Source organism: Cyanistes caeruleus, chromosome Z (assembly GCF_971803275.1).
Source record: "Cyanistes caeruleus chromosome Z, bCyaCae1.hap1.1, whole genome shotgun sequence".
Lineage (NCBI taxonomy): Eukaryota > Metazoa > Chordata > Aves > Passeriformes > Paridae > Cyanistes > Cyanistes caeruleus.
In genome coordinates, this window is record NC_141732.1 from 40,001,817 (window position 1) to 40,026,958 (window position 25,142).

The 25,142-nt window shown below is 35.7% G+C and overlaps 1 protein-coding gene across 3 annotated transcripts in view; it reads left to right on the forward strand.

The window, feature by feature from the left end:
- The first annotated feature begins 502 nt into the window (after nt 1-502).
- SHC3 (SHC adaptor protein 3) overlaps nt 503-25,142 on the forward strand; it is a 57,747-nt gene continuing 33,107 nt past the window's right edge. The window contains exons 1-3 of one of the 3 annotated variants that reach the window (XM_023944911.2): nt 503-544; nt 1,801-1,965; nt 17,317-17,387. In XM_023944911.2, the coding sequence (XP_023800679.1) occupies nt 1,816-1,965; nt 17,317-17,387 (221 nt within the window). In that variant the 5' untranslated portion in view covers nt 503-544; nt 1,801-1,815. Of the gene's footprint in view, nt 545-1,151; nt 1,966-17,316; nt 17,388-25,142 lie in introns of those variants that run through there. The other 2 variants (XM_023944906.2, XM_023944907.2) reach the window with 2 other exon arrangements.

The following is a 25,142-nucleotide window of genomic DNA, read 5'->3' on the forward strand; positions in this document are numbered from 1 at the left end:
GTGCTGCAGTTAGTAATTTATTTTAAAAATTACTTTGCACTATGCAACTTCTCAGGTCTGAATTTGTTAATAATGCAGTGTATTGTCCTACATCCAAAAAATGTTTTGCAAAGCAGATTGATTTATAGGAAAAAGCCATATGGCTTGTGATGGGCATTGTGTATTACAATGCTGCACACATTTGGACATTTAAATAGATTGCAGGAGAAATGAAATACTTATTTTCTGCATGTTTTGCTACTTCTCCAGATCAAGTGTTTGTGACTGACATTTGTGCTTAATAAAGGCTCTTCTTTTCCTTTACCTTTTTTTTTCCTTTTTTTATTTATTTTTTTTTTTTTCACTGCAGGATGTCAGTTTGCTGCTACCTGGACTTTTTAATATTCTTTCAGGGCTTTTTCGGTTTTTCAGAATTAAACCAAACATTCCAGTGAATTGAAGATCCTCTTCATGTTTTTCTACGGAGTGAATATCAGTTGTGAAAGAAAAAAACATCAGTTAAGCCTGTTGTCGGACATCAGAAAATACTTTTCTTCACACATAGGTACTTATGTAATTCCTGCATTAAAATAGAATGTTCTTGTCAAGTAACAGGAAAGAAGGATTTCTTTCTGTATCAAAATTTGAATTTAACAGTTTCTGTGAGGGATAGCATTGAAAAAAAGGCACTGTTAGGCTGCTTTTGTGGAAAAAAATGTATATATTCTCTAGTTCTGTTCATCTGTTCTGAAAACCTTTAAGGTGTCTGTGTTCTGCTGCAGGGGCAGGAGAGGGGGACTATATGTATGCAAATATTATCTAGATATTTTCTATCTAATTATGATTTCTTTATATATTCACAAATATGTGAGGTGGAAGGACATTTTAACAGATGAATAAACTGTGGTGTTTCATAAAGGCTTTTAATTCAGTTCTAAAGGTAATTGCCTTTGGTACTAAAAGGGTGGTGGGAGGGGATAGGAATTAAAGGTTGGGAGGAAGTATCTGTTTGAGAAGATAGGAAAAGGGAATTTGAGAATTGATTGGTGCTAGTGTGCTGTAAGTGGGTGGATGTGGGTTTTTTTTTCCTTCTCTCTCCTTTTTTTTTGGCTACAGGAAGTGATTTGCAGTGTTCACAGCCTTTTGTTGAAAAGGGTCCTTCTCATTTGTGTGAGTCATGCTTTTGCTGCGAGCGAGTTGGCAGCACTAAGCAGGACTGGGATCTCAGTCACAGAAAACTGTTACTTCACCCAACCTTAACAGGGAACCAAAAGAAATTTCTTTAAAATATACATTTTTTAGTTTTTCCTTATACTCTTTTCTTTTTTACCCTAAACTCTTTTTAACCCTCCGGGTCGTTATGAATTGCTTGCTATGTTAGTACAGGCATCTCCTGCATTGGCATCAGATTTGCCAGAACATATGCAGGAAAGCAGATAGAAGGGCATGCTTCAACGTACCAAGTATAACCGCTTCAGGAATGATTCTGTGACATCTGTTGATGATCTTATTCACAATTTGCCCATGAACAGCAAGGTCTCAGCAGTTTCTACAACTTCAGCTTCACCTTCATACCTGGTCTCACCAGAGCGTCTCCGCAAGGACCAAGAAGATGGACCCACCACCCTGTGTACCCTCCTCCATAAAGTGTCCCACTTGAAACTCTCTGGCACGGGCAGCCTTTTGGGTATCAAAAACCTCTCCTCTGCAGTAAAGGAGCTTGCTGTCTCCAAATTGCAGGGAAGCTCGAGTGCTTCTAGTTCAGCAGCAGGGGCTTCAGACAACACATGTAACCTTGTCTCTGCCACTTCGTGTTCTCAGCAGGACGTGAGCAAGATGAGTATGGGGAAAAAAGCATGGTCAGAGGAAATGCACCTGGGAAGTGAAGATTGGAATCAAAGTAGCAGTTTTGTCAATAAATCCACTCGAGGATGGCTGCACTCAAGTGAGAAGATCCTGGGACCTGGTGTGACGTACATTGTGAAGGTTAGTCTGTCTTATTCCATTCTCTGTTTTTATCAGTGAAAAATTCTCTGCTGGTTTTGCTGACAGGATAGTCAGGCTGAAAAGATCTCTATTTGTATTTTTTTTTTTTTTTTTTTTTTGTGCATAATACATGAAATGTAAATGCAGGAAGGAAGGGTTGGGAAGCTGTGTTAATTTGTTACATTAAAGGAAACCTGTAAATATTGTTCTACAGCTGTATAAAAATCTTGTTCCTAAGCTAGAAGCTGATTTGATGTGGGTTTTGTAGCCTTCTTCTGAATTTAGGTTTTTAATGTTATCTAGCATACTGTATATCTTGGATACGTAGGCTTTCAATATGTCTGGTGCAATATACAGGAGGAAAGAAAGACTCCTGATGTGAGAACTGTTAATCATGCATGAATTTTTCAGTTTTAAAAACCTCTAAGGGCAAGTGTTTTTTAAAGTGAAATGATATTTTAAATCTTAGAGCAGTAAGGCAGAGAGCACAGTTCTTATTCTATTTCACAATTAGAAATAATGTTGTGGGTAGAGCAGGAAAATGCAGCTTGTTTTACATAATGAGCATTCAACCACCTTAAATGTTATTGCTCTTTTCAGTTCATTGATACAGCGTGTCAGGAGCAGAGGACCTTAAGTTTACAGGATAAACTTAATGTTTCCATATGCTTTGAAAATATTTTGAAACCACCTGTTAAAGTAGAGCCTTCAAGATAAGTGTATGTGCAATGTTTTTTGTGGTTAGGTAAGAGTCTGGTAGCACCTTTCAGCATAGTGTGCAGGAAGTGTAAAAATAACATTATTGTCCAGAATTCATTCTTCGGTTGCCATGCTTCATTAGGGAAGAAGCTTTTGTATCTTAAGTGTTAAAACTCTTTTGCAGCAGGCTATTAATATTACAGGTCTATTTTTAGTGTCGTCTTATTTTTGGTGAAAGAGTCACAGGTGACTTTATTTCAGGATGCTTTAAAACTGAGTGGCACCCTTGTTACTTAACTCTCACTGCTTTTTCTCAAGTCTCATTATCAAAAGCAGAGTGCATATTTAGCTGTTGGGGACTAGGAAGCAGTTTTCATTTCTTTGTGTTAGTGGTGATAATAGATTTAGCAGGTGGTGGTAGATTGAGTAAGTTGGCCAATTCAGAGCACTATTGAAATTGTACTGTCTTTTTTTACTACTGTGACATTTACTGGAACTACAAAGGAGTCAGTGCTACTTTTCAAGCCACAAACTGGTGCTCTGTTACTCTTCAAGAAGTGTCTCAATAAAAATAACCTACTGATGCTAGACATAGTGGTGTTGATACTGTTGTTCTCTTGCACAGAAATACTCTGGTTAACAGAAGGCCATTTACCATTTTCACATTTTAGCTCGGGGGACTCAACCCTTTTACTTTTTATTTTGCTTAGGATAGTATAAGCCAAATAATGACTGTGAGAATACACTGCTGCTGTTAGTTTTACCTGAAGTTATCACTATGAATCAGAACAAACACAGCATTCAATTTCTTAATCCTTTCAGTAGTTGACCTACTATATGCTAGAGGAAGCTGATATCTTTGAATTGAAAAGAGAATTAAAGTGATATAGAGGTGGACTAACATTTGCAGTTAGTAATTTACCCATACCTAACAGAGATATTAGAACAAATACTTAATTAGTGCAGTTAATGTTTGGTACATGAAAGTGTATCTATACACACTGTATATATCAGAATTTTCTAAATCAACCCAACAACTTACTTTTAGGTGTTTGTTAGTCATTAAAATGTATGGAATCTAGTTTACTGTTTCTGCTAAAAAAATAGGACGATTACTTTAATTTCATGGTTTCTGATATAAGAATCACAGAACACTGCTTTAAATGTAAAAACAAAGTTTGAAAGGAAATACCAAAATTAGTGGTTAATGAATGAATGAAAATAAACTGGTCCTGATTAGTTCGTAATTTGCTTGCTTATTAACCATCTCAGTTTTCCTTGGCAACTGCAGCATTTATATGGGTAAGAATAGAAGTACAGTTCCCAAATCCTTAAACATTGTTTGCTACCAAGTACTTTATCCAATCAGACCATCAAATCAATACACAGATAATGTATACTGGGGGGAAACATTCCTTGGATACCTCATGGCTATACTGACTATCTGGGGGACTCATACCATGTTTAATTAGTACCATTTGCCTTTTAGAAAATTTCATATGCCATTTATTAAATGAGACTGAGAAAAAAAATCAGATTTGTTGTTAACCAGCCAAGCTTTTTTTTTGGTGCAAATGTGCACTTGGTTACAATTTTCTCATTAATCCACATTTAAAACAGGAAATTAGTCATGGTACAGGGTTAATTGTAACTACTGGGCAACTACTGGGCAGGCTGATAGCTCACATTGAAATCTTCTGAAGTAAGAGACACAAAATTCCAAAATTCCTATGTGCAATGTATGAAAAATCTGAAACTTCACTACTTTTCCTATATTTTCATATATTACTCATTTTTAAGATGGGCAGTGTAACTCTAATGCTTAAAAAGGGTGTAGGTTTATGGTTAACTGTAGCTATATTCTGATCTCTGTGATCTGCTGCAATGGAATTGTTTTCCTTTCACATGAAAGTGCTGGCACTTTCTACATTTTTTTCTCTCCTCACAGTGGATTTCTTGTTGCATTTTTATATATTATAACAAAAATTTTCACAAAAACAACCCCAAAAAATTTTCCTAACACATCAGACAATGACCATAATCATATTGGGGACATAAAGTAGTCAGGTACTGAGATCTCACTTAGTACTACTACTGGACTGCTTAACAAATAATGAATTAATTTAAAAAAAAAAAAAAAAAAAAATTAAAAAAAAAAAGGAAGACATTTGCTGTGCTGGAAATCCTTAAAGAGTTCAGTGGTTTCTCTATAGTGGGACTTATTACTACAGGGGGAGATTATACAAGTTCATGTAAGAAAAACAAAGGTATAGAATAAAAAAAGTGTAAAAAACCTGAATAATGTAACAACAGTTAAATGTTTCAATGTAATCTGTTGTTTCCAATGATAAATATCTACTGATGAGTACAACTGGGTAATGTTATAGACATTTCGGAGTTTGTTTTATTTAAATAAGAGCACAACAGTCTAGAGGCAAATGCATTTCTGTCTTCAGGTAACTTGTGGCTGGATTTTGTAACAAGTGTCAATGAGTTTAAAATGCTGCTGTTCAGTTGTTTAAAAGCAAATAAAAAATACTGTATAATTTTATATACCTATATGAAGTGTATCCGGAAAAGCCAGTAAGGCCTAAAGCCAACACAGTAGTATAGAGCAGACCTGGGTAAATCTAGTGTTAAAAAACAGATAGAAATACAGTATCTGAGAGAGAAAGGAAGGAAGAACTATTTCATCCAAAAGAATCACTGCAAGTCAGGCAAATAATATTTCAATAAAAAGGACATTAAAGTACTATTATTATAGCAAAGTATTCAAAGAATAGAATCCTAACTGGAATTATTTCTTTAACATTTTAACACTTCCATTTCTTTTGAGGGAAAAACAGCAGTTTATGTGTGATGTGGGAAACAGACATCATTGTGAAGCTGTTCAAACACATCACCAAGTAAAGGCTTCAGTTCTGCAAACATTCCTGCATGACACTATTTACGGGAGTATTCTCATTGAAATAATTGAGGCTACCTTTGTACACTGGAAGTTAAGTGTGTGCTTAGGGATGAGCTGAATTGCTGTGTGTCTTTAGTGGCTAACCCAGACTGCAAAGCACAGCCTTAAATGGAGCTAACAAAGTGGAAACTGCATCATATGTCACCTTCCTCTAGAAGACTTCAGGGCTCTTTGGAAGAATGTTTCTCTCTTTTTTTTTTTTCTTTCTGTTTTAGCCAGAGTTGATTTGCTCTCACTAACAAAATAATATAAATAACATTACAGCAAAACTTTTTCTTTTTTTTTCTTTTTTTTTTTTTGTTAAATTTATCTTTTTTATAGAAAAAAAAAATGTGTGCAGGTTTGTTTAGGTTCCTTTTAATCAGATTTAATTTCAACTTTTGTCAGCCAAATTGAGGTAGTGCTGTTGGTTAATCACTGATCATTTGGCATGGCCTGACTAAAATCTTACTCAGTAGGATTTTATACATATAATTCTAATAAAAAAACCACAGTCCCAGAGTATCCTGTTTGTAATGAGGTTTACATATTTAAGAAATGTGTTGTGTGTTTCAGTCATATGGTAATCATAGGGTAAAATACAGACTTTTTACTTCAGAGTCTGCTACCCTCAACCGAGGTACACAAACAGTGTTAACAAAGACTAATGAAACTAGCTTATCACTATGTGTTTTAAAGCTGCATGCATGCAGATTAGGAGAGAGAGAAGTAGGTGACAAAGACAGCATTGGTTTAAGTAATTAATCCCTCCTATTGTACCATATTCCTGAGAGATCAGTTAGTATCCTTTCCATTTTCTTTCACTGCTATTTGGACTATGAAAGAATGATATGATGCCTGTTGCTCTCTTGAAAACCTTTCTTTTGATCTTCATGGACCTGAACTCTGTGGGTCTGTTACACAGCCTAATAATAGGAAAAGAGCATTTCTCACAGAAATTAGATCAGATTCTAGGAGCAGAAATCATACCATAGAGTCTTTAATTATAATATTATTCTAATTACATGAATCAAGTACTATTACTGTACATTTGTACATGTTCTGTAGAAAGCAAAGCATGTATTGATTTCAGAGTTGAAGGATTCAGCTGTCAACGTGAATGTCTGTTCTCCAGTACATTTGGAGTGTTTGCATGGAGTTTTTTTGTTTAAAGCAAAAATTATACTCTTGCAAGTTATTTATCCTGTTAGTTATGTATGTCCTACAGTTTAAAAATCCCTAGGTGAATTTAGCTGGTCAGTGTAGGAGGTAAAATTGCATTCAGGCAGAATTCCTTCTCTGATTTTCCTTGAAATTTGGATTGTTGGTTTCTTATTTTGTCTTCCAACAATGTTTACAGTAAATATATTATGTGCCCAATGTAAATATCTTCCACTACAAAGATAAAGACTCACGGATGAATCAAGATCTTTGGGGAAAACTCATGCCCTTCTGTGCTGCTGGAGACAAGGCTCTCCTTTGTCCAGTGACAGGGTGTTTTTCTCCCCTAGCCAAAGAGAAATCTTGTCTTCACTAACACAGCAGCTATACCTGTGCTGCAGCCTGGCTTCATTTTACAGCTGAAGGTTCAAGTGAATGCACAAAATATCAATATTAAATTTTCTTGTTTACAATAAGAAAAAGCTTGGGTCTGCTTTGGTGTAGTGTCCGAGACAACCAGCCTTCCCAGATACTAATGCTGTTTCAAGGTGAGTTACTCCCCCATGCGATGAAACAAATTTCATAGAGGAAGAGGGTTCAGTATTGCTTCTCTGCAAGTCTGCATATTCCCACAATATTAATTTCATTTGATCCCATATATTTATGACAAAATGTAATGCAGCTCTACCTTTGTCAGCTGCAGGCAGGTCTGAGGCAGAGCCTGTCCATTTGAGTTGTGATGGGAGTAATGATGGGGATTCAGTGCAAGCACATATCCAGTCATCCCTTGTTTTCTGAAGGGATTATGCACAATTCAGTAAGGGTAATCTAGAATGTTTATTAAATAAAAGTTAGATATTCCCCTTGGTTTTTCAAATAAATTTTCACAGGGCCAGGTGAGATTTCAGTCTCAAAACACTGAATCACAGTCCAAATCACAGCTAAAAGTTCAAATACTAAAAAAAGCATGTCTGAAATTAGACAGAAATGGCAACCAAAGCCATAAAAATTAAAAATAGATCTGGCATAGGGTGACACAAAGAAAGAAATGTGAGGTAGACAGAAAAAGCTGTCTAGGCTTTTTCTTTTTTTTTTTTTTCAACAGCGTCATCACTCTGAATTTACTGATACAGGCATTCTTAATCTTCTTTTGTCATTTTTATTTCAGAATAAATCCTGAAGTAAGAGATATAAATTGAACAAATACTTTAAGAAACAAGGACAAAACCAAAAGAGATCTATTGTATCTTAAGATGTTGTCAAAACTTGCTCAGCACCATTTCCAACCTTTGGATATGTTGTTTTACTGAGATGCCTTTATTTTCATTTTTCTCTCTTGCCAATTTAGGAATTACACAAGGGAGAGAATGTCTCAAGGGACAGCAATAACTGACATTTGACACTGCTTACCTATGATAAAGTAATTATAGGAAACAGAATTGTCTCTTCTTTTATAGACAAACTGTTTTCATGACCCACAGGACATTTTAAAACACCTGTAACTTCCCAAAGAGTTGGAATATTTCAGAAACACTGCCTCTTTTACCAAATATAATGGCCATATTTTGTCACTACATGTTGAATGCAGATTCCATAGTGTTACTCACTTTTACTAACTTTTCTTTTGTAAATTAATTGTGTGGAAAAGCTAAGCAGCAAGCAGTAAGTAACTGGAAACATATTATGAACTCTCTCTTACAATATATTTATTTCTGCCAAGGAAAGAAAAGATGGAAAGGCAAGGCTGCTTGATATAGGGCACAAGCTGGAAGCGGCAGGTGCCAATTCTGAGCTGACCCTGGCCTTGGGAGTTTCGGGAGTGGTAGTAAAAAGGAGTCTCTAGTGAGCCTGCTTGGGGCCATTGAGGGCCTGGTGGTAGTCCCGGTGTCCCAGTGCTGCTCTGCCTCTTCATTGCCTTTGTGCTGTAAAGAAACCTTCCAGAGAGTTTTCATTTTTTAAATCCAGCCTTGGAAATCTCTCCCCTTATCCCTTTTTTCTGCACAGTAGAAGTCATCTTTTGGGCACTCTTACTGAGAACACAAGAAACTATATATTTAGCATAGGAGAGTTAAATATTGATAAATACTCAGAACAAAGATTTGTTTTAGTTGCTGAACTCTTTTGATGAAGACCAGAGGTACATATGGCATTCATATAAAAAAGTCTTCCCTCTCCTTCCGTGCATGTTTTGGATTTTCAGTTTTAGCAGTGACAGGTCCTTCCTACATCACACCTCCAAATGCACAGTTTAGAAAGCAGAACAGCATATGCATTTCAGATACTTAACATCGTTTGTATTTGGCATAGTGGAAAAGCACCTGTTAGATCTTCCGTCTTCTGAGTCTGTGCTTTAATGATACTCCTCATCAAGAAGTTCTACTTGCTAATGACTTTCTCTAATGACTGAGGAAGAACAAGTTCTTTAATAGCTAGATATATTTACAGTGTCCACATTTACAGTTTCAAATGTCTAATTATGATTTCCAACTATTGAAGCATATTGTTTTGGCTGCAGAAGCTTTTGTGTGTTTGTGTTAAAGGAATTCTGATGCAGAACATAAGCTGCTGGAACTAATCTGCATGTTGCTTTAAAGGGAAGTATATCTTAGTGGATATTCAAGGTAGCAGCAAAACAGTCTGGAAAGTGTTCACTGAATTAAAGTATGCAGCTGTGAAAATGAAGCAATTCATCTGTGCTACTGCAGTGCATACTCTAAGTGGTTCATACTAGAATAATTGCATTCACTGTTATTATATTTTTTTAAAATTAAACCTAAAAAGTATAGAACTATAACTTGTGGGTTTTTTCCTCAAATGTAGCTTTATATAAGGGAAATTTTTATTGGCCCATACAAAAAATTACAAAAAATATAGAATGTGTTTGCCTTTAAAATAATAGAATAAATCACTGTTCAGGTGAGCTTCTGATTCTAACATTCCTGAGGATTTGCATGCAAGAAAATTTATCTGTAAGATAAGAACATAAGAAATAGTATTCATGCAAAATTACTAATATGGGTTCTTTTTGGAAATCTTATGAAGTCTCTGTTCATTTAGCAATGATAGATAAATATACTAAATAAATATTTTTGGGCATGATGTGGGAAATCTTTTTTCATCCACCTGCAAGTAAAAAGTAAGAAAAAAGTGTTTTATTTGAAGATGTTTTGTTTTCAACCCCATTTGAGATGGAAATTAGAAAATTGTCAAAAGAAAAATTTGATTCTCAGTTACATCTTTCCTCTCTCTAGCAAGAAATGAGACCTCGGAGTTGACTTAAGAAATTGCTTTTCAAGATAAGATAAAGTATCTTCTTTTCATAGCTGAATCTTTTGCCTTTTTTAAGAATTTCTGAGTCCTTACTGTGGAGTTGATTATGAGACGCTGCCAGAAAGCTTTCACAGGGTAAGACAATTCATAGAAAGGGTTGGCTATCATTTGCCACTTAAGAATTGTTAGACTGAATATATTGGGACATAATCTATTTTTGCTACTGAAGCAAGTTAGTGTAAAAGAAGAAATAGGAAGGTGTTGTCCAGAGTTGGAGGTATTCTTGGGAGAACTGTGTTCTCTCATCCATTGCTACAGAAGCAAACCACCTGTTTTCAAGAGGAATGAAATTGACAGTCATATCCATCATCATTTCTACTAGTATGAAAGCTCTGTTGGTTTACTTGTCTCATGGAGGATTGTGTGATGATAAATTTACACTGAGTGGATGAGGCTTATCTGTAGTTGAGCCCCAAAGGTTTTCTGTTCCTTTTCCACTCAATCAATCCTTACTTAGAGTTGTCCATCTGGATTGGAATATGCATTCTTTAAGGAGAAAAAAACCTTTGGGGGAAATATTGATTCACTGTAAAGCTCTGTACATGGTTACTTACTAGTATAAATATTACCAACTGCAAAAGTATGCAAGCACGGAAGAAAGCCTTTCTGGTTTTCATGGCAGCATATGTTTATGACACATTTTTGGTGCTGGCTTCTGATAGTGTCTAAATATAGGGCTTTTTCCTCATTCAGAACAAGGCTGCCAGTGTTTCTTTCATGCAGAATTGCTGCTTCCACAACCAGGTATGCTGTTCTGCATATGTGCAGGAAAGCACAGGGCAGAGGAGCAGACTGGGTGCTTTGGCATATTCTGATAGGACACAGTCATTAGGTGGCCCCAGATGTCTGAAGATACATCTTGCCCCAAGGGGAGGGAAGGGCAGGAGGCTATAGCATGGCTGGGAGAGCATGTTAGCTAAGCACCCATGTTAGCTAAGATTTTAATATGGTCTTATGTGATGGTTAAGCAGATGATTTAAAGGCAAATATATTTATATTCCAAACGATTCAAACTTTTCAGAGGACTGAAATCTCTAGCAGCCTACTTAAAACTCTGTGACTACTGCTTATACAAATTTATTTCTCTCTGAATATCTAGTCTTGGTTCTGCCCACAGCTTTTTCTAATATTATAACTTACTCTACATTAGAAATGTCACAGAACAAATTTTCCATTCCATTCTTTTGCTGAAAGTGGATAGGTAAACTAGCATAAATCTGAATGGTTTTGTGCATGCAGGACTTCCTTTTAACTACACTGCTATCCAGCTGATGGTAGCCAGCATTTTCAAAGGCTGTCTCTTCTGCTCATCAAATGCTTTGTATTTTCAAAAACACCTGAAGTCAGAGGATGTCCTGCAGACTTCTGTGATGCCAGAGTTTGGGTGAAATGTTTGCCCTGATAATGGCAGGACAATGGTTCTTCACCTACCAGGAAAGGGTTTCCCTGATGTTTAACAACACCCTCTTTGCAATGGGTAGCTCTTAAGAAAAAAAAGAAAACAAAGGAAAACCCCACAAAACAAAGAAGCAAAGCCCCACAAAACAATAGACAAACAAAAAAACACCACAAAAACAAAGAAAAAAGGTGTTTTCACATTAGAGTGCAGGTCTTGCTAATCATTGAGTCCAGAAAGATTTACCAGATTCCCAGATCTATGTCACAGTTGGGTAGCTGAGCCTCATGCTTGGGTTAATGACTAGTGTGATATTATAAGGGGCTTTTACATATACCTTTTTTTCAGTGTGAATGGAGTACCTCTATATTTAAAATATTTCAAGTGTTAATTCAATCAAATAATATAAATAAAATTAATACGACTACACTATGTTTTCCATAGGAAGTAAAGAAGCAAATGTATGTTTTGATAAGCTATCTTGTTTGTACCCATGTCCTGCTGATTAGCAGAGTTAAGTAATTTTGTGGTGCATGTCTCAGTCAAACTACTAAGGTATTCAGGGTCATAAATATTCTTCTAAAGCACAATTTAAAAACTAGGAAGCATTGTGGCACTTACTATTTTTCTTTAACATAGATAATTTTATCAAAGAGAACACGTTCTGATTACAGCTCCTTCTTAGACTTGGGTTTCTTAAAATTTTTTTTAAAAATTTGAATTTTTTTCGTGGGTGTTTTTTTTTCTCCTGTTTCAGTGGTTTAGAATGTGGGTATTGTAAACTCAGTTAAGCTGGGAATTTCATGTAATATGATATCAAAGGGATTGAAGGATTGAATTTCACATTAATTTGCTGAAGACAAAAATTAATTTTATAAAATATTTGTCAATCTTCATTCTCTGGCTGTGGCTTGGGCTGCTTTCAGCTTGGGATACTTTTGTGTTGGTTTTTCTCTTTTTTTTTTTTCCTCTTTTCCTTTTCACACATTAATATTGTTATTAAAAATCCCAGTTGTATCCACAGTTACATGTGGACACATTTGCTATCTTGAAATCAAATCCTGGTCTGTTACTATTTTTGTATTATGGTCTGCTTGTTAGCGGGCATCTGGATTTGAATCTTAATATGATTTAGGATAGATAGAAAACCTGAAAGTAATTTTTCAGTATTGTGGAACACTGTGGAACTCCCGGTGCACCTTTCAGAAGCTCCTTTAGCTGTTAATGGTGATACCTGAAATTGGAAGAAATTGTAATTTTGATGCATAAATAAATGTGTATTGCACTAGTAGTAATAGAATCTGAAATAAAAGCTCTTATTTTTAAATAAGGGAGTTCTCAACCATAGTTAACTAGCACTAGTCAATTCATACTAACTACTTATTTACTTCCATGGCATAATGTAATTCTGGACTAGCTCTTTGGCAAATGAGAGTAAAATGTAAAACAATAAAACCCTCAAAGTGAAGCAAGAAAATTCCCCCATCCCTTAAAAAAACAACAAAAAAGAAAACGTAGGCGTATGAGTTGAGATACGCATGAGAACCAGATGTGGCAAGTAAAAAGATATTCACTTTTTCACTTTTGCACATGCCAAGTAAAAGCACAGCCTAAGCCCGTGGGTGAGAAAATTGCAGTGAATTGCACAGCTTATTTTATTTCTATTTTTGAAACTTAGATCTCCATACAACACCAGAACCCCAGGAATAAGAATCTAATTTTTGAGCCCCCAGGCTATTATCTGCAGCTGTGCAATGTTAGAGCATACTTTGGATACATCAATATTTGAAGGCACAGGCTAATTTTTGTCTAACAGTACAAGTGTGTGTCTGTTTGCTGATGTAACCATGTTATCTCTCACATGACTTGTACAAGGCAGGTACAAGTAGTGAACCACTTAGATCTGATGAGGGTCATCTGGTTACACAGATTAAAACCAGTAAATCTCAATTTACTAAGAATACTCATGCAGTTTTGATGAGCTAATGATACTCCAGTAGTTTGAATTCAGAGGTTAGGAGTCCTTATTTTGTTGGAGAGTAGGTGATGGGTGGATATGCTATGCACAAGGCAGACACTCATCTGCTAGACATGTATGTAGGCTGGACTACTTCAGTGCTGTATGGAGCATACATCCTGGTGGAATAATAGAATAAGCCTTGCTATGTTTTTGTTAAAGTATTTCTTGCTGTTGTTACTGCCAGCTTCTCAGTCCAGCAATGGAGAATTTCTTCCAATAACTTGGTATTTTGAAGAGCTTGTTAGGAAGCACCAAACAAGGTTGTTCATATTTCTGGAGCAAAGGGCTTCTCTGACAGTGACTACTCTCTTTTCTTTCTTTTTTTCTCTCTTGGCTCCAAGTACACAAATGCACTCAGCCAGTGTTCATGTCTGTTTCTGAGAAGTGTTGAGAGATCTCAATATCCTCTCTTACACAGGCTTCAGTAGAAAGTGCTGAACAGGAATTTTAAGTCATGAAGAAGACAGGTACTTTAGGGAATACAGAACAAATCTTCGCATGCAGGACAAACCAGAAATCTGAGACATATCCCTTACACTAACCTGTCAAAAGTGTAACTAATAAGGATGTTGGAACCCCATGGAATAGGAGCTACCTGGTCCCACCTGTATGTGGCACTCTGCTTCCTGCAAGGTACTGTTTAGCATGCAAAGTACAAGTTATGAATTTAAAACCTCTGAATGGGAAGGTATTCATTCATATGAGAGACTTTTTCCTTAGGACATAGTACCTTTCAGTGTACACAATCTGGAAATTCATTCAAATATTAGAAAGTCAACAGAAGGCAGAATGTTATCTGAGAAAGCTTAGAACTGGTAGTCCCAAATCCTCCTACTTCTAGGTGGGCTACATCTCGATATATTTGGCTCCTGAGCAATGAGAGGGAGGATGATAGCAGGAGCTCATAAATTTCACAGTGCACAGTAGCTGATTGGTTAGAATATACATTAAGTGCTGGGTGAAGAGGAGCTTTTTTTGGAAGTAGACTGTTTTATAACTATATTTTAAATGTTTCATGGAATGCCTAAAGCAAAAGATAGCATTTCTTTTTAATCAGGGTATTTATTTGTTGAAATAAATGAATAATTTATTTCCTTACTATCTTGGTTGTATGTCTTCTTTCTGTGGATCCTTGTCAGGATGTACTTCAAATGGATATTTTTAGACAGCAGTGTTGGTCTTGGGGAATAATTGAAGCATAGCAGTAGGTGAGTTATATGTCCCTGTAGTTGGCCTTTGGACCTTTTGAATGTCAGTTCTTTACAGTAATTTCGTTACTTGAAAACATGCCGTGGTGATTAAGTGTTCACATCTTTTAACCCAGCAAATCAGTTGCCATCCTTGCATTGATCAGTCAGGAATACTGCAAGCCTTACTATGTTGTGTTCAGCTGTCTCCATGATATACATAAAACAAGTACAGGGTAATTTTTCCATCTGACCTTCCTTCAGTCTGATCTTGTCTCTATTTTTGTTAATGCAGATCAGGTAGTATGACTCAAAGGAGTCTGAATGCACGTCTTCTAAGTATGTTTATGGGTTTTTGTCTACTTATTCGTCTGTTTACTTTGACAGTGGCTTGTGTGCACATGTTTTTGTGTATTTATTTGCACGACTGCATGTACTTGTCAAAACACCTTCCAGAGTTTGCTTCCAAAATGGTGGACCTGGTTCTCAAACTCATGCAATTACTTTGCTTTAAAAGACTTGTGGCAAATATAGGTAAGTGAAGGAACAAGTGCAATCCAAGAGTGTTTTTGGGGTATTGAGAGGTCTAAAACTAACAAGCTGATGAAATAATGAAATTTCTTTAACACAAAATCATAGGGATACCTTTGAAAAGTCATACCATTTGCAACATATTTGATTACAAAAGGATCTCATATGAAATAAATAAAGGGCAAAATTAATCTATGAAAACATCCAGACTAAAACAAAATGACACAGAAAGAAAACAGGAAAATATTGATCATTGCTGTTTACTGGCAGAAGTTAAATGATTTCAGCTGATTATCTCAAGTGATGCTTAAGAATTTAATCTCCATGAAAATGAAATCACCATCTGAGATAATTAAAAATATAGTTAATGGCTTAACTTCTTTCATCACAGCATGAAAATATAATTGTATGTGTTTTAGGTACTCAGGCAGAAGCATATGTAAAAAAAATAATTTATTTGTAGTAAGATACAGGGATTGCACTGATAGATGACAGTTTGAGAGTATGATCTTTAGCTTGAAAGCTCTGTGTGCCAGGATCTCTTTAGACAAGACACTTTCTACAAATATTTAATAAACTTTCAAAAAACATAGATTTGCCTATTTCTGAAATATTCTACAAAATGGATCTTAAGATAACCCTTCTCAGAAACTATGTGCTATAATAAGGCAAGCTCAATTTAATGCATAAGAGTCAGTTGATGTTGTAGCTAGTTTTATACACTGGTGTGATGACTCCATAGCATTTGATAGAAATAAATTAAATAATAGTGGATATGTAAAAACAAACTAGGTATTCCCTCAGCCTGTAAACATTTTATGGCATACATGTTTCTATGGAAAATCTTTGCTGAAATTCTAGTTATTATGGTTACTGATGTAGTCATTCTCTACTTAAAAGATTATTTTTTCAGCAAAAATAAAATTCCCAAACAGGCAAAAATTGTGGCCTCACTTTTTAAAAAAGCAGTCCTTTTAAAGTGGTGCAAGCACTTTTAAAGTGGTGCAATTTTTTGCACCAGTTTCATCTCAGATAGATTGTATTGTGCTGTGAAGATAGAAAAACTGATATAAAAGCACAATGCTAGAATAGCATCATGATCATCATTAACAGGCTCAGGGTGTAAAGACTTCTCAGGTCCCTGGACTTTCAAAAGTCACGTGTATTGTTGAATACTTAACCTACGTGCCAAGATACTGCCTGGGTTATGCCAGTCATGAGGCAGTTTGTGCAAAGACACCACACAAATATCTGACAAGAGCTTTCGCTCCAGTAGAATTTAGCATAAGCAAGTTATGCCCACTTTTGGAAGCAAATCTAGAAGATTCGCCCGATTTTTTCACACAAGTGATAGATAATGTTGAATTTTAACACCTTTCATAATGATAGTCCATTTTTTCCACAGAGATAAAGAGCAGAAATCTGGGTCAAAAAGACTGGTCTTGTCTTAATATTAGCTAACCTTCATGTCATTCTTTTCTTGAATGACCCTGTTAAAGCCATTTCCCAGCATGAGTTATTAGTATATTGTATTAGCATTTTCCACCTTTTTACTACTATAAAAAATGAAAATACTAAATCACATCTATCCCTGAGCTGTTTATTAAAAAATTTAGTTGCTGGTGTTCTTTTCATCTTTCCCTGTTATAAGATGCCTTTTTTGTTCTAATGAGACTTAGTTCTCTACCTTTTAAATAACCTTGTCCTATTTCTAAATTTCTTTTACCACACTTCCTTTCTCATTAAGATTGTTTTTTACTTTGATTGTATCTAAAGTGGATCAATTAAGATAGAAGAAAACTAAAAAAAAGCACGTCAACGCATTAGAAATTGAGTGTATTACAGTGACCAGGTTAAACATAAAATTATATGTTGAATGAAATGTGACAAATAAAACAAAATGTTTATGGAACAAATCTGTGACATAGAACAGCATAATCACAATAATCTACTTTAGACATAGGGTAAATCAAATGCAAAAATAAGAATTGTACATTGCCTTTTAATGATTAGTTGCACTTTCTCCCAGAACTCAAGCCTAATTATAATACATTTTCCAACCATTTCTTTTTCCTTACAGTACTTGGGCTGTATAGAAGTCTTACGGTCAATGAGATCTCTTGACTTCAGTACTAGAATGCAGGTTGCAAGGTAAGATTTTGTACAACTTTGTTTTTTAAAGTAACTTCTGAATTGTGTCCCCAGAGTGAAGAGGCCAGAAAGATGGAAAATCACATGGTAAAGGATTTTTGGATACCATAAATCCACTTTTAAGTTTTGATTTTACATGTAAATCCCTTTCATGATATAAATACAGTTTCAAAAGGACTTAAAGGCTATTTTCTCTGTGGATTTATGATATGCCAGGAGCTACCTTAGAAAATTTTAACCTCTTTGTTATGCCAAGTAAGGCACTTTTCTGGGTACCAATCTATGACAATTAAGACAGTGAGAATTAGAATATGCTTAAAATCTATGATCTCAAAATTAATCTAGGGAGCTGGTATGGAGCCCCATGCTTATGGGTCTTTATAGTAATTTCTTACAAAGGTTGTCAGATTATAAACTATCTTTACAAAGGATATAAAGGAAAATATATCACCACAATGATACGAGAGACAACAAAAGAGAGAATTATTTCTTTTTCAGACCGTATGTAAGAAATAATAACCTTGTATTAGGTTCTTATGACAGTGCCTTTAAATGTGTCATGGTATTTTTGTAAGAGCAATATATAAGTACAACACTAGAGAAGTAGAAGTGTTCATGAATTATTTTTTTCTAATATTTTCTGAGAACTATAGGAATGGTGTTTTGCAGGCATTTTCACTTGGAAAGCTGAGTTATTGATTTCAAAGGAATGTAGCACTGACATCATCTAGTAAATGAAGACCATTTTTTCAAATTCAGAAATTGAAATGATAAAGAAATCCTTTTCAAAGAAACACACATAAATGGATACAGTGGTTGAATTTCACCTCTTTGAGGCATCTTATGGTTGACAGTAAATAAATCTGTCATAAGCCATATATCATACCATAAGTGTTTTATTAAATGAGAAAAATCACTTGTTTTTAGGCTTGGATGCTAATCATATGGTCTATATGTATTGACTTTGAGTTACACTTGCATACAACAGCTTTGAATTGGGCCATGTAAGGCCTCACAAAAAGTTAACAATTAATTTGTCAAGATACTGCACTGATGAGAGGCGCAGAAGCCAAAGGATGGGTAAATGACAGAATCCTGTTCTTCAAGCAATGTAGACTATGGAGGCATTTGATAATTTTACTACTGTACTTTTAAAAATGTATCATGTACATTTCTGATGTCTTTCAGCACTGACCTTTGATAATTATTTAATTTCTAAGCATACTTGTAGTTCCAATGCAGGTGGTACATTGATGTTTACCACTTGGAAATTCAGTGTTGCTGGCTTACAAAACAGCTGTGATAATTATTTGGTTTGTTTTCTATATCTGGAAGTTAATTCATCCTAATTTTTCTGCACAGTTTCCTTCACTGTATGCCTTCGTTGTAATAGTATTGTACTTTTCTTATTATCTAGCTTAAAGGCACTACTCTGACATGAATACATAAGCATATTTGGTAATCTGAAGCAATATGGTCTACACAAACAAAATAGTTTTGCCTTGTAGTTCCTCTAATAAAAAACCAAAAAGTTTATTAGCTTTTACTGTGAAAAAAACTTGGAATTATATTTTTTTCTGTTGAAGTTATAGTATATTTCACTACATGAAATCATTTTGTTATCCCACCTTCCTCTAATTATATCTAGAGCACAGAATTTATTTTTTTTTCAAGCAAGGAGCTGTATCTTCCTGTTTTGTTTTTTATTTTGCATTTACAATTTTCTGTTTATCATAAAACAATGCTCTGGAATCAGGACCTAGAATATTAACGTGCCTTTCATTAATTCATCTGGCTCTAGAAAGCCCTTTGTCATGTCCTAGGTTTTCAGCACTCACATGCTTTGTTATGTAGTGTTTCACGTACAAGCCTACTGTTTTAAGAAAGTATTATTAAGTAATTGCTAAAATTCACACATGCTAGTTAACTTTCTGGTGTATTTTAAGAAACATAATGTAGGCCTCAAGGTATGTACTGAATTTTAATAAGGCTGCTGTTCTAATATTATGGGCACCAATTTGTTCTTACGAAGACACCTGGTACCAAATGGTCTGTGCAGCCCTTTGATTGCAAATAAAATAAAAAACCTTTAAAAATTACATTTATGTCTACTACATCATTCATGTATTTCTAGGTATATCCATTGCTGATTTCTCTGCAGCTTGCCACCAGCAAAAAAAACTGTCCTGGTAGCCTGATGGCTTCTGATGTGGTGCGACCAAGGCTTAGGTCTGTAGTGTTAGCCATGACTGCGTCAGCCAAGGAGCCTGGATCTATAGCTGAAGTAAAAGCTTCTCTGTGTAAACCTCTCTATGCTGTTTCCTCTAACCAGAGAAACAGACAACACAGCAGCTGCAATCTGCTTCTGACCCACAACTTTATAAATTGATCTTACTGCATGTATCACACCTTTTCGATCTGTTATTTTTTCAAAATATTCAAAACCAGTCATAGAAGAAAGTGATCTGTCTTGTACTGGTATGACTCCCGGCATCATGCAGTATTTACCAAGTATGATTAAAAAACAGAGAAAATGAGTCAAGTTACTTGAATTAGTGTGGAAGCCTGGATTTCTTCCTAATAAGTAGGCATGTATGTTTGAGACATACAAAGCACTTACTCCCTTTCTAGCACTGTATCACATGCTTATCCCTGCCTCCTTTCTTAACCTTACTTTTTCTCTGTGTTGCAGAGCTTAAACATAGGAAGTCAGTTATTAGGAATCCTAAATTTGCCCTTTTTTCTGCCTTCCAGTTATTGCGTATCTTGCTTTATGTCTCTGTCAGCTTTGAGGATGAACAAATCCCCAAAGTAAAATAAGCAGCATCAACTCCTAGAAGAAAAAACTTGTGGGGCTTAGTAATGAGAGGGTAAGACATGTAGTCTCTTGCTCTGCTTGAAAACTCCTAGTATTATTTTAGACAAACTGTTAGTCCCAGTCACAGACAACTCTGTGATTAAATGAATTAGGTGCTTGAAAATGGCACTTAAATTATTGAGTGAGCACTTAGAAATTACTTAAAAATTGGACTGAGATTTCCACTTATCTGGTGAATTACAGATAAGGAATTCATGGGAAAAGGTTGTGTAGATTATTTGAATGGCTTTGAAAATCACAGCTGTTACAATGCATTAGGAAAGTATATACATCAGTGTGCATGCATGGATGTATCTGACAAATGAAGAACTTTGGCTTCAATTTCAGGAGCTGCATCAAAGCCCCAGAGTAAATAGTTTATTCAGTAGTCTTTCCTTATTGCAGTCCTGTGAAATATCGACTTGTGCCATCTAATGCTGTCTAACCTATCCTATCCTGTAATTTGTTTCTTTTGCCTTTTCACTTTTTGTACACTAATATGTTAAAACTTGCAGCAATACATTTATCTGTATGTGAAAGCAGTGAGCAACATTTTCACTTGGCATACTCTTCATCAGATCTTAATAACGTTGGTGGTGCCTTGCACTGGTATTACTGCCCTAATTTTGAGTTGGAGAAAAAATGAACAGTTATGTAAAATTTCTAACAGTTTTTGCCTTTATCATTATACATTTGAAATCTCAAGATTCTCTCACTACAGGGGAAATAGAAGAACTAGAGTAGTATTCATCAGTTGTATTGTATTTATTCTTTCCTGTAATGAATGTAATGTCATGTGAATTCTTGAGCAAATAAGAGGATGCTCCAGACAACGGTCAGCAGTTACACATAATGATAAATCAAAACCAGCTGAAGCCACGTGTTGCATCTTTAATTACCCAGTGATAATTCTAGAAACACATAAGAAGTCAAGACGACTTTCTTGGGCAGCAGGAGAAACAAAAGCATTTAATTTTCAACATAGTGGAGGAAGAGGAGGACTAGCAGACAAGACTACTGAGCTAACCACGGGTGGCAAGTGGTTAAAGTTCATCTGAAACCTACCAACATCATCATAGAAAGGGGCCACTGTTAAGCTTTTGTGGCCTGGCCCTTTGTGCCTTCAGGCTTTTTGTAAAAAAAATAAGTAAAAAATCAGGTAAAATTCTTTTGCAACATGTACAGTGTTTGCAGCTCATGTAATATGTTTGTATGCTTATTGTTAAAGCTGTAGTAGAATAATGAGTCCTCACTTCTGTGTTTGTATGCATGAGTGATTTACTCACTGGTTTGAATTAGATGTTGCATGCACAGTTTGTTGTACATCTGAATCTGTACTACAAGAATGCATGTTCACTGGCATTTAATTGAATGTCATCAGTTTACTGCATGCAGCATCATAAAGTCACACATCCCCATGCTAAGTAAAATATTGTGTTGCATGCTGTTTTAATAGCAATAGATAGGAGAACTGAAATACCTCATTATCTGCAGTGGACCCAAATCCAAACTCTGATCCCAATCCTCTACATTAACTCTATTGGGATGACCAGCTTGAAAAGTATTCCTCTCCAAATCTGAGGACTGAACTTTTTAAATGAAATTATTTAGCCAAATCAATTCATGCCAATATCCCTGGAGGAGAGATGGTGAAAATCCAAATTTTAGAGTTGTATTTGAGTCCAATGCTAAACAATATGAAGCAGTTCAGTTGATGTTGTGTTTCACCTGTATCTGTGTTGTTTGCAGAAACTATGAGCAAGCATCACTGAAAAAAGGGGTGGAAGACATTGAAAAGCAAGAATGTGTCTCCTGTGATTTTTGAAGGCAGATAGGTAATCTGTTATCTGCAGTGAATTCTGTATTCACTGTCCTCCTTGACATGCTGTCTTGCTTAAAGGTGAGTGTGTTTTATCTCTGCCTTCTTCCATGTGAACTCTGGGTGTGGGGTGGCACTTAGGACATGGCAGAACACATTGACTATTTGCAGTTGCAGGAAGAGTTGGGCACAGTTACCTGAGAGTCAAAGCTGTGGGAAGCATGAGGTTCTGGCTGCTGCTTGGTTCACCAGGAAGAAGGAGTCTCAAAAGTGGATGGAGGCATCCTTATAATTCATACAGCACACCTTTAAATGGAGCAATGGCAGCTATAGTGCCTGATAGTTTGAAAATAATTTACATTTCCTGGTTAAGCTGTTATTAGCACAGAAATGGGGTAGGATAAATAGGTTTTTGTGTGCCTAAGGCAGGAATTTTTCCTTTTCAATGTAGTATTAGTATGGAAATTGTTACCTAGTATTTGGAATAATTTTACTAATATATGGTAATGCAAAGCCAGAGAGCAATTAATTGAGCTCCCCCAGTCCATGTGTCTTTGTAAGAAAACAAAGAGCCTCTTGGAGGATGGAGAAGGTGGAAAGTTGGAAGCCAAATAGTCAGGGAAGCAGTTATGGATATCCCTGTATCCTGAATTTTCAGAAAGTTGGTGACTCCACATGCGTCTGCAGAAGCAGGACCTGAAGCAGAGTGGTCTTAACATGATTTTAATACAAATTGCAGTACAAAGTTATCAACTGACAGAAACCTGGAAACCAAGACACTCTCAAGTTCTGCTAATAGCACCTAGCAGCTTGATTACACAAAGAGTCAATGGCATAAGGAATTTGTGTGGTGTTCACATGACGTGTCCAGCCACACCAGACAGTTAATCAACACTGAACAGTCCTTCTTGGCACACACAGCCCAGATACTTATAAAATGTCATCTATCTTACACGGAGCTTTTGTAAGATACCTGTCTCCAAAGTCCTGCTTCGGACATGAAGCCAGTTAGTATTATAAAATTATAAAATGTAAATTTTCCTGTGTCTGCCTTTGAAATATTTGCTAATATCTCTCCTTGAGAGAAAATATTTTAGTAAATGACCTGAGGCTGGGCCCAGTTTGGAGATTACTATGATCCTGATTTAGCAACAGAAAACAGTTTTAAATTCTCTCTCCATTTCTCTGACCAGTACTATGATAAGTAGCTAGGGACCAGGCTGAGTGGAAAAAAAGCCAGAAGGTCATAAAAGATGTTAAAGGATTGAGCTACTTAGCATATCTAAATGTTAAAGTACATTTTTTTAGATGTTTTTGGTGTCATTGATTATATTCTTGACAGTTGGAGGATTGTCTATAAGGAAGGTTTTGTAGCTGTGCATTCAACACCAAGGTTTCATATACCTTTACTTTATGTTCATAAAAGCTGCATATGCATGCAGAGTTAAAAGATATATCTAAGGTGTGCCAGTAGGATATACAATTAATTTCTTAGAATAGGACTATTGCTCAGAACTATTGTATTGGAAGAAATCATCAAGATCAGGTAGATTTTTCTGTTACTGTTGAGTGAAACTTGGTTTTCTGAAACTTACTTGCATGTTATGAAAGAAGGTACAAATAGTACAAATTGTCTCAAATATTCCTTAAAAAGTTAGGTAATTTACAAATATTGAGAACAGCATTGAGCATACCAATGGATAAAGAGTTTCTTTGCTGATAAAAGCACAATAGTCTTCAAACTGCATTGGTTTCTCTTAGGTTAATGGAAGTGTCACACTGAAGATTCAGGAGCATGAGAACAACTATCATTAGACATTGCATTCTGTGTATCTAATGACATGTGGTATTCTATGCCTAGTAGTTACCAAAGCCAACCACTTGAGTGTATAAAGTTTATTCAATAAACCAAAAATTAAATTGGCCAGCTTCCTTTCGTTTTCTGCTTTTAGATCTTCTACATGCGAGTAAACTCCATTTGAAGAAACAGAATGGGGAGCTGACAAAAAGGAAAAGAAGAGTTACCGTCTCCTTGCTCAACCAGTGACATTGGCTTGTGTGACACATCTGCTTGATGTCACCTTTTTCTACAAGAGTTTTCTTCCAGGCTTCCCACCAAGACAGGCTTCACTTCAGTCAGGATGGTGACAAATGGCATTGCTTGGTCTCTGCACCAGTTTCTGTGGGGGTTTTCCCTTGGGGGTGTTGCTGCATGGTACTCTGGATTCGTGGCAGTAGGTGTTCTAACTAACTCGTTCGCCACAGAGTTAGCCTCCCCTTCCTTTCCATACCTTTGACTCGTTCTCCTTAGCTACTTCTTCAGCCTTGCATCCTCCAGACATGGTCAATCTCACTTCAAATACTAGTTTAGTCTTCAGAGGTTGGGAATGTCCCCTGTGCTACTTCAGACAGCCCATGCTCATTTTGCCTGTTTTGCAAATGAACAAAAATATTTCAATTATTAAACATACTTCTAAAAATGGAATTTTGGTCTCTGTTTTTTTGGTTTTTTTTTAAAAAAAATTGATTTTCTCTTAAGCAAGTTGTTTTTAAATTTATTGCAGACTTTGTTTCTCCCCAGAAGATACTGGTACAATACTTGGTAATGATTAATACTGACAGGAACTTAATGCTGTTAAGAAATAACTGTGAACCTTCTGAACAGTTCTTCCATTTAGAAAGTTGGTCTTTTGATGTGTGATTTTCAGCCTGTGAAGTCCTAAGCTTTTGCGATGGGGAGAAGTAAACTAGGGAACTACGGACGCTAGAATACCTTAACAAGAGAGTATTGGTAATTTTTAAATATTTTTATACAAAACATTTCAGACTAAAACATAATCACATTTTCTCATCTCATTATTTGAGATGGTTTTACTTTTTCCAAATATGCTGAGAAAATTGGTGCTTTTTCTATGTGTATGTAATTTCCCTGAAATATGAGTTCCAGAACTCTGGGGTTGAATCAGTTAAATAATATTAATTAAGAACAGGAACAGCACGATCGAAAAAATAAAGAGTATTTTCATGTGATGATGTTTCATAGAGGAACAAATTCGAGCTTCCTGAGTGGACTACTTTA